The sequence below is a fragment of the Embiotoca jacksoni genome, unplaced genomic scaffold, assembly GCF_022577435.1.
Source record: "Embiotoca jacksoni isolate LCO1_2020_lvr unplaced genomic scaffold, fEmbJac1.0.p SCAF_18, whole genome shotgun sequence".
NCBI lineage: Eukaryota > Metazoa > Chordata > Actinopteri > Embiotocidae > Embiotoca > Embiotoca jacksoni.
The window spans coordinates 11,494,128-11,513,158 of NW_027185318.1; the positions used below are offsets into that span (position 1 = coordinate 11,494,128).

At 41.0% G+C, this 19,031-nt stretch overlaps 1 protein-coding gene across 1 annotated transcript in view; it reads right to left on the reverse strand.

The window, feature by feature from the left end:
* The window catches only part of kcnh5b (potassium voltage-gated channel, subfamily H (eag-related), member 5b), a 91,381-nt gene that overhangs the window by 25,115 nt on the left and 47,235 nt on the right, over positions 1-19,031 (reverse strand). The window contains 3 exon segments of the mRNA XM_069152807.1: positions 10,797-10,989; positions 12,573-12,632; positions 16,706-16,905. Coding sequence (XP_069008908.1) covers positions 10,797-10,989; positions 12,573-12,632; positions 16,706-16,905 — 453 coding nt within the window.

The window sequence follows — 19,031 nt, forward strand, 5'->3', positions numbered from 1 at the left end:
CCGTCATACGGATATTCTGCCACTCCCAGTTATTTATGATTCGACATATTCTTTAAAGATTAGACATCATTCTTAACCAATTTGTGTGGGATGACATCACAGCCCACTTTTTTTTTGTGGAAGACATTGGTGGTCAATATGCTGTCATGTTCATGTAGAATGAAGTTTAAAAGTGTCTTTAAAATTATTTTACATACAAAAGTTGTTATTTTCTTGGGGGGGGGGGGGGGGACCTCAAACTTGACTAAACTCTTGATGCTGTCCAGCAGCCACCTGGACACTCGATTTATCAAGTGCCAGCATAAATTCCCCATGCTAATCACCCACAGCAGATGAATACATGTTTACACTTGTGAGCGTCTCCTGGGCAACGCCATGGTTGTTTGGATGGTAATAGGACGATGAAGAGTCATAATTACAAACAACATCAGATGGGCCTTATGTCATCAAAAACAGTTAGTGTTATTGAAAAAAAATCTAATCTGAGAATATAACTTTTTTTTTAAATTAAATTGATTAATTCGAAGTTGGTTGACTCCGAAAAGGCTTTAACAACAGCAAAGATAAAATAGAACTTTGTTAATAGGCAGAAAATGAAATATATGGGTGCGTCTACTCTTCCGCGAAGAGATCCAGGTGCATTCAGGCTGTCACAAGCACACACACACAAAAAAAAGTAAAAATCGACACTAAACGAGACTGAAATCTGTGTCAAACCTGCGGCGAGTGTCAGTTCAGCATTTTTCTGACAGCTGACCCCGATAAGACACGATGAAAAGCAGTCCACACTGTCCACCAGCTGTCACAACACCCTGACTAATGGACATGCACCGCTTCCAACATGCCGACAGAGAGTGTGAGTGAGTGAGTGGATCTCATCTTGACAAACCCTCCTTTGCACCCTGGAGGGCCTTCTCCCCTCTGAACATCCAACAGAGGCTCAGGCAGCAGGAATCTGGAATGAGCTCCCCGGAGAGCCGCAGCTTCTCGCCAATTAGCTGTCTGGATGTGGCCGCGGTCACACGGGGGGGGGCGGCGTCGGGTGGAGGGGGTGATGTTTGGGAAGCGAGCGCAGAGCATGACACTTACAACGGGGTTAAAAAATCACAGCGGGGACTGTTATGATTGGGCGGGTGGCGACGGATGGTGATGGGTAGTTTGGTGCCGTGACCCCGATCGCCGGGGCAGTGTAATGCTACTGATCACTCAACCGAGGACATCGCTCTTAATATTATGACTCAAGTGTTTGATGCCCACTGTTACACACAGTATGCGTGGTACGAAAAGGTCCTTCTGTGAGTCGAGTATTTTTCAGGTTTATGTGTTTTAAGTGTTTCTATTTAACCCGAGTGTATTTGCCGAGTCGGTTGTTGCTTCTGTCTGCTTGCAATCTCTGTTTAAGATTTTATTTTTCAAGTGTAATGAGATAAGATTACTAGTTATCCTTGTAAAAATGTAATATGTAACTATTTTAATCACTTCAAAGTGATGTACCTTTTTACTTTTGATTACTTTTCGAATACGTTTTAAATGGCAAAATAAAGCTGAAAAGTACTACAAAATAAAGGTAAACTCGGGAGTTAAAACCTCCCAACAGTGGTCAACACTGTCAAACTTTAATTCAAAGTTCTTCAATATAAGTATTGAAGAACTTTTTCAATTAAGACTGAACTGTTTTGATTTTAAAAGGTAACCACCACAACAAATCAGAAGTATGTCGATCGCAAACTGACTGCAGAGACAGAACATTTTTCCCATAACTTCAAAACAAGACTCCATTCAGGTCGATTCCATGCTCAGTGATTATAGAACTATCCACAGGGTTTAGTGCTGTTGTTATGGAGGATCCAATTATAGAGCAGGACTGAAAAGTAAAATATTTCGCAGGTAATTTGCTCACCTGGAGATTCAGTATGGTAAAATTGATATCCACGTAGGACACCTCTGACCACTGGAGGGGGGTTATAGCACCAGTTTGATACCGGCTGAGGGACTGAAGGCAGAGTGGACATATATTTACTTGACACGATATCTTTGGATCATCTACCAACTAATTAAACAGTGGTGGTTTTCCAGAAGTTTGGTTTTGTACCGCTACTTTAACTTAAAGCCTATGGCAAAAGGTCACTTGCTTTCCCCCAGAAAGGGGCGGGGTCTGATCTATTGCCGAATGAACGGAGCCCATCTGGACACGGAAAGAAAACATTCCTTCACAGTTCGAAGATGCAAAGCAACAGAGTGAATATCAAACTCTACATATAACCTTTTTCATATTCAGATGGGTGTCTTCAAATATCAGCAGTTTTTCTCCAGAATCACAGACTCCACATTTTAAGACAAATGCAGTGTTATCCAGCGCTGTTTACTCATATAATCTTACAGGTTTCTGAATGAATCACACTGGAGATTAGCTCACAGTTAACGTCCTGACAAGTGTGTGGATGACACTGAACGCTTCCTTCGCCGCTATCCCCCCATCAGCAGAAAATGAAATTGCCCGTGGGCGGGTGCGTGTCCTCCATATTGCTTTATCTCGCAGTCCAGCTCGCCAGGCGAGGGTCCAGTAAGGGGCATTTCAGGCTGCTTACAGCTGGTGTGCTGATGCTGCTGTAACCTCTGTCAGGCCATTATCCTGAGCCGAGGAGGTGGAGACGGTTATACAGCTGCTGTGACAGTGATATCCTCCCAACAGCAGCATTAACAGCACTTACAGTGTTAGAAGTACTGCTACTAGAAGCACCCTTTCTTCTAATTGTAGTACTCCCAGACTTTTAGACAAATACTGGTTCTGCCACAGATAAACAGTTACGATGCAACACTGTTCTAATTTTTTCCCTTTTCAGACATGAATTAATGAATGATTAACAATCTCAACTTGAGACATCCACTGCAGAAAAAAATAAATAAAGAAAGAAGTTAAATGAAGCTCCTTCTATTCCCAATGAGGGGAACTCGATCTGCCTAAAAGTCCCAACATGACCAGCATGAAATCAATCAGAACCACTTATGCTAATGAGACCGTTAATTATAATAATTGATGCATCAATTCCGGAAAGCTGCTGTGTCGAGTCTTCACGACACAAGGGAACTATTTATACGAGCTTTAGATCGCGAAGGCAGTTGGTTTTGTAAAGTTTTATTTTGTGAAAGTCGTGTTAACGCATCAGTAGCGGTTTGTTTTACGCACATATTAGAATCGAAGTACCAAGCCACAAAAAAAAATGCCAAAAATGGAACACTTTACTGTCGTTTTTTTTTCCCAACAACCCAGCTACACATTGTTATAATCATCCAATGAATCATTCAAAAGTTTTATTGGTGAATACCGATTTAGTAAGAAATTAAGAAGGACTGTGCATTCAAACCACTGGCGTAGTGATATCTGTCTAAGTAGCAGCGCACACACGAGCGCACGGTCAAGTTGTGTTACCACTGTTCCTACGGCAACAAGTTTATGATGAGCACAGAGCAGGAGGAAGCTGAAACTTGAGCGAAGAAACATCGAATTTTGTGTGAGGGACCAAAAGAAGTCACAGGGAGCCAAATTGAGGTGATGAAGAGCGACGATTAAGTGGTTGGGGACAAGAAACTTGCGCGTCTTTGCTATGAACTCAACATGCCATTGCGCCACAGTTCAGGTCACTTACGTTGAATGTTTTCCCCGAGATGCTTCAGAACCTCACAGCTCATTGCTTCACTGCTGTAGACTTTCTGAAGCATTTCAAGGGTCTCTTTTGTCGATTTCCAAAGTTTGGCACACAACTTGACGTGCTCTCTTTGCTCAAGTTTCACGTGAAAATGCAAAATTTGCCGATTTCAGCTACAAACAACACGTTTCTGCACATTTCACCATAAAAGCCTAGAAATGAAGGGCTTTTTAAATGCTAGAGGGCTTTTACTTTTAAACAGATACAGGAAGTGCTGAGTTTGTATCAAAGTTACTGCATTACGTCGCTAACGGGGCAAACAGGAGCGGTTCAAACAGACAGTTTATTTCCTCACTTGGAGAACAAAAAGGGGAGGATTCATGAACAGGTGGTGCAAAACCAGGATGTGTTTACGGGACAACAAGTAGATGTAGATGTATGCATTTCGGGAGTAAAGTATTAAATGTCAGTACTTTTACAAGGACATTATGTCACATCAGTCATTAAAAGCAGCTCTGCATTAAGACATTTTACAAGAAGCTACCGCGGCAGATTGCCTTTCATCAGAGTCGTTTTAACCTGCACTCTTAATGTATTCCTCTTCTAATCTTTCCCACATCAAAACAGCCCTGCACGGATTCTTATTACTGGATCTTGTGATGCAGCCAGACTCATATGTGGTTGGATGATCATCTCCCCTCATGCCCACTGCTATTGCTCTCTGGGCCAGAACATATTGCTGTGTGAACAGAAGTCCAGACCTAAATCCCCTCCTCATAACCGAGCATGAATAATGGATTACAAAAATTAATCAGCTCGTCGTATTGGCGAAACAAAACAAAAAAGGAAGAAGGGGCTGATTGAATTTTCTGAGTGACAGCAGAAGAAAAATCCTCTCGATCATAAAGGCAAAAGGGATGATGACGTGTGCGCGTCTATTTAAAGACCGACAATTAATCCAAGTTTTGATACAAGCAGGCGACAGTGTGTGGAACATTGAGGTAAAAACATACTTTTAACAAAATATTAAACTTCGTGAGAAACCAAACTACTAGATTTGAAAGTGATTGGATTTATATTTTCTCAATATGTTTTTCAGACTTTGCAGTTGCTTTGATTGATGGGTATAACGGTCCAACATATTGTAGCACAGGATATAGACGTGGATATTTGAAATGTAACAAAGCAGTGCAGCTGCTTTGGAGTACTTTTTTAGCTGTCTTTTTTTGGGGGGTTTTACAAATATTAAACTGCCCACACAAATGCAGGAATTAAAACATAAGGATTTCGCCATTCTTACAGCTGTACTACCAGTAGGGCTAAAAATGGAAAGTTTAAAGTAATTCACCTTCTGTGTGAAGTTTTTATCTTAACCTGAATCCGAGTTGGACCATTCGCATCATCTACAAATAGCAATCTATTGAAACAAAATAAAAAATGGAGTAAGCTATCATTTTAGCGCATTTATATTCTGCTACTTCATTTCGGTAAAGCCGTGCTACGAGACAGTACATCCATGATGATGATTATCTACTCTGTTTTTAGTTGGCAATTCCTGGTGCAGCGGTTAATGAAGTAGCTAACTAGCTAACCAACTTAACAAAACTGTCAATAATCACAGTGAACAAGGATTTACACATAACTGCATCCTCCATCAGTGAATGTTTGCTTTATCTGCTGAGGACGGATGAAGTAAGAAATAACGCAAAAATTGAGTTTCAAACTATGTTAAAAAAAAAAAAAAAAAAAAAAAAATTCATTCTTTGGCCGACAGCCCAGCCTCAAAAACTGAGCTGCCAGCCAACATTTTTCCTTCCAGATATCAATTGCTTCGTGTCAGGGGATTTAAAAAAAGAAGAAGTTTTTTTTAAACTGTTGCAATAAAAAAAAAAAAGCTTCATTTTGCAGCAGCTTTTCTAAATAATTGGGATACAATTTGTAAAGTAAAGTTTGTCAGTAAATTTGCAGGACTTTGTGAAAATATATAAATGAGTTTGTTTCCTGTATGTGTGCTGGTGTGTGTGTGTGTGTGTGTGTGTGTTTCCTCTTTCTCACTTGTGTTTGGAGCATTTAGATATTTTATTATCCCCCCCCCAAAAGAAAACTCATTTTCACAGCCCGCACATTAAAAAGTCTCTATAAAAATACATACTCTTATGTGTGACTTTGCTGCTCGAGAGTGTGTGTTTCTGTTTATGTGTCCACCCGGTGCCCGTGGCCTTTAATGAGAGCAGCGCGTGTTACAGCCTCAAGGAGCAGCCTCTCTGCTCAGCCTGGGGAAATCACCGGCTTTAAAAACACAGCCAACACACACTCGCTCCCCCCTCTTCCTCCTCCTCCTCTTCCTCTTCTGCCCTCCATTCTCCTCCGCTCCTTCCACTTTACTTAATTGTCCCTACCTTCCATTCTCTCTCCCATTCTCTCAATCTCTTCCAAGACCCCCGCCCCTCAAACATTTCCCTGCGTCTCCTTCATTCCTTCATCCTTTACATCTCCTCTGTCCTTTCTTTTCAACCTCTTCCTAAACCTCTGTTCCTTCATCCTTTCCTTGTCTTCATCACTTGTAAGTTGGTCTCCACTTTCTCTAGTTTCTGTTAAAACATCAACAACTCTCTTACCTCTCCATCTGCCTCCATCCTCTCCACTCTTCATTCATGTACAGCATGTTTTACTCTTCCTCTTTTTTCTATCCTCTCCCTTCTATCACCGTCTTTCTCCCTTTCCTTTCAAAACATTCTCTTCTCTGAATTCAATTTGTCTCGTTCTTAAAGTGCCACCACTTTCCTAAACCCTGCTGTTGTCCTATACCTTCTCATTCTTTCGTTGTACCTAACTATCCCTCTTTGTTCTCTTTGTGTTTCCTAACATGGTGCTGGCACGTCTTCCTTTTCTTTTTCACCAGGCGAGAAAAAGGAAGTTGGCTGAGGATGGCACATCTGAGGACAACTTAAAAGAGGGAAGTGATTTTCAGAGCAAAGCCTCCTTTTGATGTGAAGACGCACAAACACATTTCGTCTTGCTTTCCTTCAACCTCTATCTTTTATTACAGCTCCTCTCAGTCCTTCCAGCATCTTATCTTTTCTCCATCCATCTCCACTGACCTCCTCTTCTTTTCTCCTTCCTCCTTTCCCTCAGACAGCTACCTTGTTCTCCTGCAGGTGTAATCATCGTTGATAATGACTCAAACATTTTTCCTGGCTGCTATGCAACAAAAGGTTCGACAACAACTTGTAAGCGATCCAATTAAGATCACAGAGTTGAGTTTTTTACCCAACACGGAGCCCTTGTGAAATATACAAGTGTTTAACATAAATAAGCAGTCGTGTCGTAGACAACACGGAGAGAGGCTGTTTGGCGCAGTCATTTTTCACTGTCCTGTTATCTCCTCACATACAGCTGGAATCATTCAGACTTCCAAGGCATTTTTACGGAACAAAATCTTTAAAATTTGCAAACAAAACCTCCAAAATACTCGTGGTGTGTTTGAATCTATAAACAGACCTAAAAAAAAAAAAGGTGACAAGATACTTAAACTAAGGCGACGCAGGGGGATTGAGGGACATTTTAATTATTTAATGACGCAACTGAATCCTTTCATGCTTTTTGTGAGCAGAATCAAGCAAGAAAATAGCATCTTGTTTTGATGACGCACATTTAAATCACGTGAATTTTGGTTGTTTGATTTACTAAACATAGATAAGTTCCGTAATTAGTCAACAGAAATATTTGTGTTATGATGGGAAATGAAAATTACCAACGTGATTATAATTCTAAGGTGTGAACTAAATTTGATGACAATCCTCCCAACAGTTGTGGTGACATTTCATTCAGAATCAAACATGTCAACCAGCAGGTGGCGCTAATAGAAAAGCCGGCTGATCATTAAAGTCAGGAGGATTCATGGCAATTCATCTGACAGCTGCCGACATGTTTCAGTCAGGTCCAAAGTTGGATCAAGAGATCGCTGATAATTCTCAAACTACATCTAAACTCGGCATCATCTTCATTCAAACAGCGGTGATCCAATCAGCACAACACCATTGTCATCTTCATGCCTTGATCAGCACTCAGTCATGACGATGCTAGTTTCTCAACTGGTTCGTTCGTTCTCATCGACGCATATTTGCTGCCGTCAAGCTGCTGTTAATGAAACTTGACGTGTCAGACAGATGTTAAACGAAGACCTGACGCACGATTCAGATCCCTGAAGCAGCGGTGAAGGCTTTTAATATGAAACAGATGGAGCGAGTGTTGACTTGACATTGACAGTAAACTAACACAACAGACAGGAGCACATCAGGGAAAAGAAAAAAAAAAAAAAAATCATTTATTTATTATTTATTTATAATATAAACTTATTTAAAAAAAAGAAAAGGGGGAAATTAGAAATAAAGACCTGATTCTGTTTTCAGTTGAGGTTCAGTTTAAAATCCAAAACAAGATCGGCTCTCTAATATTCACATATTTAATAGAAGTTCAAAAACTTTTTTTTGAGTAACATGAAGTAAAGTTAAAGCTACCAGAAAACCAAATAATTGCTCTGTCTACATGAATTTGATGAGTCGGTTTGAAAAGAGACTCCATGTGAAATAATTTGCCAGGTTTAAAAATCACACTTTTACCTGTAACTACGTTTAGGGAGCTACGGCAGCAGATTCTCTCCCTGTTGAACCGGTCCGACCCCGATGGATTCAAAATGTCACAAAGGAACCACGTCGGAAATGAAACGGCCGCAGGTGTGTTGAAAAAAAACCAACAATCATCTTGCTTATGACAACTAGCTGACAGTTTATTGATTAATGTCCTCAGTGAAAAGAAGCAATCCGTCAAATATCTAATGTGATTTTTATGAACCTCCGACTGCTGCCTCGTCTCATCTGTCGTCATAATGAAGTTAAGGAGGTGGAGAGGCGACACAAATAAAGACGCTGCAGAGACGAAAAGTTCCTCGTTCTTTTATTCTTATCTGTTTTGTTGTTAATTTTTCTTCCTTTCCTGTGCATTTCTTATTTCGTTCATCATAAACTACGGCTGCTTTTCCCCATCTGTTGCAGTGGATCTGCAGCTGGTGATTTCGGTGTTAAAGCTGCTGCAGTTTCTGTGGTCTGGGATCACTGTCGTCCATAACATTACGCTAATTTATCATAGACACCGTTCTTCCTTCATAACATCCGAGAATAAAGCAGCAAAGTTAAAGCGGTCGAAGTGGCGGGCAGAAATATCCATTTATAGTGAAGCATGGCATTTCGGAACATTTTTTATTAAAAACAGACACAGATAAGTAAAATAGCCTATGACTCAAAACCAGGAGCGCTCAAGGTGGTAAATATATCTATAACACATCACCTTAAGCTTTTGTGCATAACAACATGAATCGGTCTCTCTTGATCTCTCACCCACTCACTATCTGCTGCATCATCTACACCGGTATGACGTGACGCCGCTCCAAACTGTGAATATTGTTGTTATTTTCAATAGATAGTGGGATAGTATCGTTATCCTGGATTCTTTTAGCAAATTCAATTAAAAAGAATCTGATATCAAAACTTCTACTTACACCAAAAGATGTTAAAAACACCCATCTGCTGGGCACTCAGTTTTTAAATTTAATTTTTTTTTTTTTTTTTAATAATCTTTCCTTCTTGTTACTCGCCGTCAGTAAACTCTCATCTGGGAGAACAAGCGCTCCACCGGCTGCTGCAGCCATTTCTTTTCTTTTTTTTTTGCCATCAGCGCTATCTGTGCCTGTCTCAGTAAGAAGGAGTTTCCCTGACATTATCTCCGTGAGCCTCTCATTCTTCCTCTCCCGTCGCTCTTCCTCCTCCTCCTTATACATATTAGAGCGCCAGGCTGCACAGAGCAATATGCACGGCGGCAGATAACACTCTGTTTGTGTTTAACACTTGAAAGTCACAAATGACGTCAAATCAATGCCGGTTTTCAAGTGACTGCCCTCACACTTACAAACAAGCTTTTTGTTCAACCGTTTACATTTTCAAATATCAAGTTTAAACATAGAAATGCTAATTATTGTTCAAATTTGAGTGATTTTTTTATTTTTTTATTTATCTGACTGGTTGGCATCGATGCATCACCATCAACCAAAATGTTGGGTTTTCATACCAAATAAAAACATGAAAACTCAACGGTCGGCTGGTCGATCTTCTATCAAACTATCAAAAAAATCCCACTGAATGAAGTTCTTATGCTTCCATGCAGGAAATAGCCGGAGGAATTGTGTTTTCATGTTTTCCCATCTCCAATTCTCATGAACGCGATTGTCTCAGGAATGCCTCTTCAAGCGTTCACGTGAACTCCACAATTAAGGGACTTGATTTTGGGGGTCAAAGGTCAATATCACTGGGCCCTCACATCCGTCCTTTTCTCCTGAACGCGAGATCTCAGGAATATCTCCAGGGAATTTCTTTAAATTTGGTATAAACGTTCATTTGGACTCAATGTTCAACTGTAATTTGACAATTGGATAAGGCAGTAATTGTAGTTGAAAAATGTTGGGGAGTGTTTGGTTTGTTTCACCTCCTCTTTACTGCCACATATTTTAAGTCTCACATGTTCTTCCTGTCTTCTTTTGTGTGTAACCTGATAAACAAACTACATATTCTGGTTTGCTACGATTACTTTATTCCCAATATAATAATCACTTGAGTTGAGTATTTGCCTCTCGTACACAGAAACCTTTCCACCAGTCAGACCCCTTTTTTTTGTTGTTCTTTGTCTTCCTTAGAAGTCTTCACTTTTCCACTGTGGATGTCTTCATGCAGCACAATCGTCAGTCAACAAAAGAGGCTTAATTTCTACCTTCAAACACGGCGTTAAATCCCCACTGCAGCTGCAGCTGATTATTTTAATGTCGAGGGAAGGTCAGAAAAATTCAGGGGGGGGATGTCGAAAGATGTCTCGTTTGTTCAACCAACTGTCCAAATCCCACCGTTATTTACTAAGACGTAAAACTAAGAAATTGTTGCTGATTCTCACATTTGTGCGACTGGACTTGAAATCCACATGCGCTCGAAGACGCACAGATTCTGGATAAATCAAGGTGCTGAAACTCCATTTAAAAAAAAAAAAAAAATTGTTTATGAAAATTTGATTCCCAATGTTACACCCAACACTTGCTTGGCCACATACCTAAGATGGCGATGACCTCGTCATCCTGGATGACCTCCAGTGACCCCGACACCACGAAGCAGAGGGTGTCGACGCTCTCCCCGGCGTGGAAGATCAGATCCCCCGGCGCGCAGTGGGTGGTCTGAAACTCCACAGCCAGCGAGCGCAGGCAGCCGTCGCTGGCTAACCTGAACGCCGGATGTTCGTTGAACACCTGAGTGAGACGGAGGCAGATTGTTATGTTGCTACGGCAACAGGAGCTCAGTGTTAGAATTAGTCAGCACAGGTTGGAGACGTTTGTTGACGAACAGGAACTCAGATTTTACACTTTAAAGTTCACGTTATTTGAACTTTACACTGTAATGATGATTGCTCGGGTTTGTGTGAGCTATATTCTGATGTGTTACAATATGTAGAAAATAAATAAAAACATAACTTAAAAAAGATGATCCATCAGAGGAGCAAAGTGTTTTTACATCATTTCCTTCTGTCAATCACCTGAAGCGCTCGAGGAGAGATGCGAGTCTCTTTGGAGCTTGCATTTTAGATCATAAATGAGTCTCATTTTATAAGAAAAAAGATAAAAACTCTGTTAGTGGGATCAGAATTTTTACTTATTATTTTATTGCCACATTGCTGATAATTTTTGATTTATTATTTAAGAAAATATTGCAAATCTTTCTGTGGTTACAAAACTTCACCAAACTTAATTAAAAACTGTGATGTTCAGATTGACTTTTACTGTTTTTTTGTCTTTTAATTACTTTGAGGTGCTTAATGAACAACACATTTGTATTTTGCTCTCACTTTTTACTATTAAGCATTATTTTCTAATTCATCAAATATTGGTGAAAATGTGTAAAAATCGATGTTTTAAAAAAATCCACATCATTTGTGAAACTAAACCCTGAGAGTGTTGTCGCCGTCTATCTTTACTGTGTTGTTACAACTTTGTCACAAGCTTTTCTTGCTCTGGTTTAAGGGTTGTGCGGCATATTTCTTGTCATTAACACACACTCCTGTACAATCACTGCATTTGATAAATAAAAAGCTTGCACGGTGTTCGGGGTTATTATTTAGAGTGAGACGCTGAAAACGAACTGACTAAGTTTAGTCACTTGTGTGTAGTCGTCACCGGAGACCGTCATTACACAACCGAAGGTGTCCTCTGATGGAGACAGTTCGGCACTTTGAGTCTGCCAAAGTTTGGGAACCAATATCGGCTGTGTCGAGCGATGCCTGGAAGCCTCTGAGCAGACTTAGGCTCCATTTAGTTACGTAATGAAAACATCAGAGGGGGCTGGGACTCTGCACAGTTGGAGGAAACACGAAATGAACCGTCCACTCCACTAAAGCTAAAAATCAGTTTGCGTGAAGACAGTTCAGTGTGGGTTCAGATGTTTGGAGAATGTCACTGCACTCAAGGGCAATAAGGACATTTCTCACACTCTCAATTTTTATTCTTTTTGTGCGAGTAGGTACAGAAAGTGCTTCCACTAAAACGGACTAAAAACTATAATTAAAAGCAAGAATAATGAGAGATATACAGTTTATTTTGACATTTCATACCCAAATTCTGTACAGTCGCAGAACAAATGAAAACTTCTGTAATCACAGTTAAAACTTTGCACACAGGGACTTAATGTATAATTAGATATATCATATTAAACATACTGTGAGCCCAAAATTGAGACAATAGTCACTCTATTCGTGTCGTTTCATTTATTATTTGGCGAACCAGATTAAGTGTGGCGACAGGACTGATGCAAGAATATAAAAAACACAATGGATACGTACCTTCCTGTTGAGGTGGACGCAGATATCGGCCCGCATGTCCTTGGGACAGATGGACAAGACCTGAAATACCGGGAGAGACGTAAAGGGATTAATCCCGCGGAGGATTCATTGCAGCAAACAGGATTTGAAGGTGTATTAGCAGCAAGATGATGGTTTAGACGGGTTGTCTTTAGAAGATAATGAGGATATATTTTACACTTTACACTTTTTCCAATTCTTTATATCTAGAGATATACAATCTCCTTTAATTGGAGCAGAAACTCACTCCTTATCTGGAGACTCAGAGCTTCAGTCATTTCATCCCCAATGCTTCACTGTCAGCTGCGACCGCCTTTGGACCAGCTCAGAGCAAAGATTGCTAATTTTAAACTTGTAACTACTTTCAGTTCTTCGGTCTGCATCACGAAAGCAACCAGACAGACAGTGTAACATCTCCACGGCAACGACTCTGTACTTCTGTTTTAACTGTGTTACTTTTTTAAATAATTTGTAGTGTCTTAAAACATGAATGAGGATAGTGGGAGTGAGTGACTTGCAACAGTTGCATTTTCAATGGCGATGACTTGGCATCTCCAACCATCATTGCACCACATGGTGTGAAAAACCTCATGGTGAGGGTTATGAGAAAATAAAAACTACTCGGGGCGACACGAGTAGCTCTCGGACACTTTTATTTGATCAAAGTAGCTCTCAAAGGAAGAAAAAAAAGAAAAAAAAAAAAAGGTTAAAGACCCCTCCTTTAAAGAAATCCACATCACTATTCACAAACTTAAACCCTGGTATCCTGGCTGAAGATGCTGGGTTTGATCTATCCAACCACCCAAACTTTCCTCCTGGACTTTAACACGCAACCCTGACAAGATGTCTTTTCGTGGACGGACGGGTGTATTACACACTTTGGCGTGATACTAGGCTGACAACAAATATCTGATGAAAGTTGGACTTTGAGGTCATTCATAGTTTGGTACTAAAACTTATCCTAAAGGCAGCATGTTCCTGTCAAGGAAAAATGTTGGTTATATCAACTCTGTCTGTGGTACCGCAGACCAAAAAGCCAATCATCAACTCAGTCTTTCACACGTTAAGAGAACTGCATTGAGTCTACACAGTAACAATGGGCGAGTTTTTAGGAGCCCAGTGAGAGAGCCGTGCAGTTTCTGAGATGATCTGGTGAGTTTCTATTTCGAGCCCTCTCGCTGTCATGACTTTTACAAATGTGTGAGTGATTGAAAAGTTTGGCTTCCATCTCATTGTCCTCCAGGGCAGCGTGTACCACACATAATCTGATGGTGTTGGGTCGGAGAGTGAGGTCAGCTGCAGAGACACCAGAAGGCTGTTTGTTGCTCAAAAACACTTCAGCAGAAAGAAGCCATCAGCGACATTCAAAGATTCAACTTCCAACTGAAGGTTTGTCTGTTGCAGCTTTACTGCAGCTCATGGTTTGTGTGTTACTAAAGTTTAGGAAATTGAGCTCGTTTTTCTAACATTCATTAACTCCCTCTGGAAAACAACTGTGAGAAAAACATCTCATGTGAATTGTAATCGCTTTGTCCAGCTCATTACACAAATTCTAAAATCCAGTCTAATTAACTGAAGAATTTACGGGAGGTAAAACAAAAACAAAATATTATCTGATCCCCTTTAATCCTGCCGTGTTCAATTTGAACTAAATTGACTTAGGGGAAGACAATAAATCATATAAAAGCCCCTGCAACTTGAAAACACAACACAATGGTCTTTGAAAATTGTCTTTGCTCCATTTAAAGTGGAGGATATTAGTGGTACCAAGACGCTTTAGGGAGCCTCTAGCCTTTTCTGGATGTGCACTCGCATAAACAGCTGACTGTGTACAGTATAACAGCTCCCAAAGTGACAAAAAAAAACTAATTGGCCCCAGTTCTGACTGCAAGGTATTTATACTGTGGGCTGGCACAAGACTCCTCAAGACTCTGTAATTACCTCTACAGACACTGGGGGTATCAGGATAGAAGGGTGATTTAAAATGAAAAAGGAGGAATATAAATGGGAAAATAACAAAATTCACAGAAATCACAAGCTGCCTTGTAGCCATCCAGGATCAGGATGTTTTGATGGGTCAGTTCCACAGCGCGGATATAAAAATGGACGTAGTCCTTGGTCACCAAATGTGCCTAAAATTGTAATTCCACTGAGGGCCACTAGGGGCGGGCTCCAAAAAAACCCCACTCCCATTCAAAAAGCATCAACTTCTCCCATAAAGTACAAAGTCATTAATGTTTTCCACAAGTCATTACACTGTCATTAGCTTAATTAACTCCTTCCGATCAGTGTTGTGGTCGTCTTTCTGAAAATAATTACATCATTAATGAGATATTAGGTATCAAAGGGAGGCATGTTTGGGGGCGTTTCTGCCTGACTGGAGGCTTTAAAGCAGCATTTCACAAACCGATGGCTGACATCACAGTGAGGTCGACACTCAGTTAGTTCCCAGGTCAACAAAGAACAACTTGACTCTGAACTGCAAAGGAAACTGCTTTCATTAGGTTTCTCCAGAGGTAACATCCAAAACAATATTTACACTGTATCTTACAGCCGGCACAAAGCACAGCACAAAGTGTCTTTACTTGTTTCAGAGTGACACGGTTGTCATCCATGCAGCGTTCACTTTGTTTAAACAGCAAATGTTCTTGAGCCCCTCTGAGCTCCTATACAAGTGTTAAAATGAGGAGTGGACAGCAGCATTGTTGGTTCCCTGATATCTTGAAGCAGCAGAGGGATGATTGACTAACAAACAAACTGGTCTTAAGTCAATGATGCAGTGTTTTACTGTTATTCTAAGGATGTTTTATTATGAGAGTAATATGTGCCTACACAATGCTCATACACTGTGCTTTGTTACACACACACACACACACACACAGGGACACGCAGCAATGCATAATCATGTAAAAGAATAAGATTACCATGTGAGAGATTATTATTGTGAATCTGCACACGAGCAGATCTATTTCCTCTGCAGAGAAGAACTCCTCTCTACTACTTGGTTTATATAGCGTTATCATAGCAAACCATCAAGGTGCAGACACAGCTGGCTTCTAAATGGAGATGACGCTGGTTTATTTGATATAACGCTTAAAACACACCTGTGATTAAATTCAGATGTTAAGTACAAACCCTTTGAACCATGCGCCTCACTTTGTGCTCAGATTATCTGCCGTCGAATTAGCAAAAACAGACTTGAACAATCTATCGCCAAAAATGATTGCTGCTTCAGTTATTTGAGATTTCTGATCATTGTTTTGTGGTCAGTTTAGTAGTAACTGAGCTTTTCGAGTGACTTAATTTATTGTTGATCTAATTTAATCTTCTCTATATGGACAGTGTTATTTTTGTATTGGTTTGTTTCTTCCGGCTTGTTCAGTTAGTCTGTACAGTTTTCTTGTCGCCATACTTTCATTTACATCTCAGTCCTGTGGAACCTCTCGCATATCTCCTTTTTGCCCACCACCATCGCAGAATAAGCTTCTTTGTTATACAACACAGTTTTCACAGTTTAATAACTGCTTTCAGTAAAAATAGTCTTGAACTCGTACTGTCTACAGCCCCCCGTGTTGCTGTGCTCCTGCGCAGAGACGGCAGCAGATTCAGACTCTGACGGGGCCGCCGCAGTTAGAATTCTCGCTGAGATATTTCTGCAATTATTTGGATATGATATCATTTTTAAATGTAAACCGAGTGTGAGCCTCAGCAGTGTGTGCGGTTCAGAGGGTCAAAAGTTCACCTCTCAGCGTGTGTTGAGAAAATGAGGTTGTAACAGTAAGAGACATCACAGTGGGCCACTCTGCTAGTTTTATGTTTTCTGCTTTATGCTTCTGTTGTGTTTTAATGTTTTGTCTAAGGATTCCTTATTTGTCTTTGGGACACGGCTGTCTTGGTAAATGAGTTTAACAAATATAGTGTTTTTATATGGTGTTGTACGTTCGACTGCTGCATCTAAAACTGTCACCATCCAGATTTTGCTTCCTCTAATGTAACTTGATGTCTTTGTTATCAGTGCGAACAGCAAAAAGCTGCGTGTTGTCTGAGTTTTTCAGCCCAGGCATTGATAATCACATCACAGCAATAACAAAACATTACTTTAAAAAGAGTCTCACCTTCTCCGTGTCGATGCCTTTGGACATGGACCAGGTGGAGACGATGTAGTCCATCACGCGTTCGCTCAGGCCCTTGGGGACCTGGTAGAGCTTCAGGAAGTCCCTGACGTTGTTGAGCATCTCATGGTAGCGGTTGGTGTTGGCGTACATCTGCTGGAAGATGGTGGTCACGTTTCCGAAGATGGTGGCGTAAAGCAGAGCTGGACGGGAAGACAGAGAGGAAGGGATGAAGTGTAGACACCGTGGATTGCTCTATGTCTCATGGTTCATTAAAGAAAGAAATTATTACTAACACACACACACACACACACACACACAACCCCCCCATATCTTAAAACTGGTAGTTGAACACAAAAAAGCAAGAGAATGGAGAATATGGAGCCATCCATGGGTTCTTCAACAGAATATTCAAATTTATGTCGCGAACAGGAGATGTCCCGTTCTGTCAGTTTCTCCAGTCTTTTCCATCCATCACTTCTTTTGCAATCCACAGAGCAAAATAATTCTTCAGCAACACAAAGCAGGTTTGGTTCAGGCGACAAACTACTCAAAACTGGACTTTCTGGTTTGGATTTACCGCACTAGTCACCCAATTAGAGCTACCCCTTCTAAAAATTCCCGTCATCGACAAATGCTTGTTAGTTCAAGCCAGTAGCCAAATTCGGTGAGTAGCAGTGGCGGGGAGGAACGAGGCGCTGCGATCGGGCATGTTGGAGAACCAAGGTGTCATTGTGCCACAATTCAGGTCATCTACTTCAAATTTTTGCCCTCAGATGCCTCAAAATGTCACAGTTGAACTCAGTGTTGACAGTCTGATTCTGAGGGACGAATTCATGGTGCACAACCCCACGAATGTCAAAGAAAGCCCACCTGGTTGGCCAGTGGTCACAAAAACATGTGTAAACTTGGAATAGTTATTTACAAAAGGCTCTAACGTCCCTCTGCTCTGTGCTGGTCACCATCGGCAAAACCTTGAGCAGTCCATGAGCTTTTTTTTTTTAATACACCCTCGTACACGTCGTCACTCGTCAGATTAGAGAGGGGTCCAGAGAAAACTACACAGTCTCACACTTCTGATGTGCAAAGTTAAATAAGTAAAAAAGACGTTGCATAAAGGTGACTGTTATATGTACAGTATCTCCTTTTGAAGTTTCCATCATGTGTCGCAGCTGCTGAGCCGAGCTTCAGTCTACTCTGTTTCCATAGAGACCAAAAAGTTCTCCCTACTTTTCTCCTCCTCCCAGCTACTACAAAAGAAAAAAAAAAAAGAAAAAAAAAAGAAAAAAACAGGGAAGAAATAACAAATTCAAAGACTCCTGAATAAAATGAGGATTGTGAGTGAGTTGCAGAAATGGACGGACAGAAAACCAAAGAAAGTGAAGCAGAAAGAAAAGGGTGTGTTTTCCCCTCCAGACCATTTGTATCTTACAGAAGCAAGTCTGTGGAGAAACAAAGAAAATGAGTGAGTTTAGATGAGAGTAAAAGGAGGTGTCAGCGGTGACAAAAACCCTGTTTAGTTTTTCAATGTGTGCAGCCTTGCAGGACCCTCCAGGACCTTCCAGGACCTTCCCAGCACCCCGTCAAGCTGCTTGAAGACAGATTCCGACAACTCTAGCGAGCTGGAACTGAAGGCTCAGAGACAGAGATCTCAACTCCTCCAAACACAACACTGCTAATTGGTAGACCTGGTTGCCAGTGTCACCTCAGTGCAACGTGAGCCAGAGGTTTTTTGGTAAAACACCAAGCGCATGGCTGGACCGAGGGTGTACAGCTCTGCTGCTACAGAGGTCAGCCACACGGGAAAGAAAACTCATTTACAGCGTTTTTCAGCTGTAAATAACATCTGGCGATCAGCTGTGATGTACATGGAGGTTGAGACAAGCGACAGAGCTCAAAAGAAAAAGTGTGCAGAGTTAGTCCTAAAATTACTGCAATTTGCATTCAGATAAACAGACCACACATGCAGAAAAAAATGTGCTCTACGCAGATCTGCTTGGTCCTGACTGTGCTACAGAGCTCTGATGTTGGTCCCTCGTGAGTTTGACTTTTCAATCAATGTCGTCGGGCTGCAGTTTGAAGCTGTCATCTCAATACTATGTTTGAGAATCTGATCTGTCCCCCAGGGCTCTATCTTCTTTTTAATCTGTCTCGGTTCTACCTGTCTGCTGGACGGAGGAGGAGGGGTGGGATATGGTCAGGAGTAGATGAAGAGCTTTATTTCCTTATTTATTTATTAGCTGATGGAGCAGACCCCAGGGAGCGACCAAGATGCTGTGAATGTACGAAAGAAACAACCCCGGTCCGTGAAGTGCTTGCGTTGCTTCTT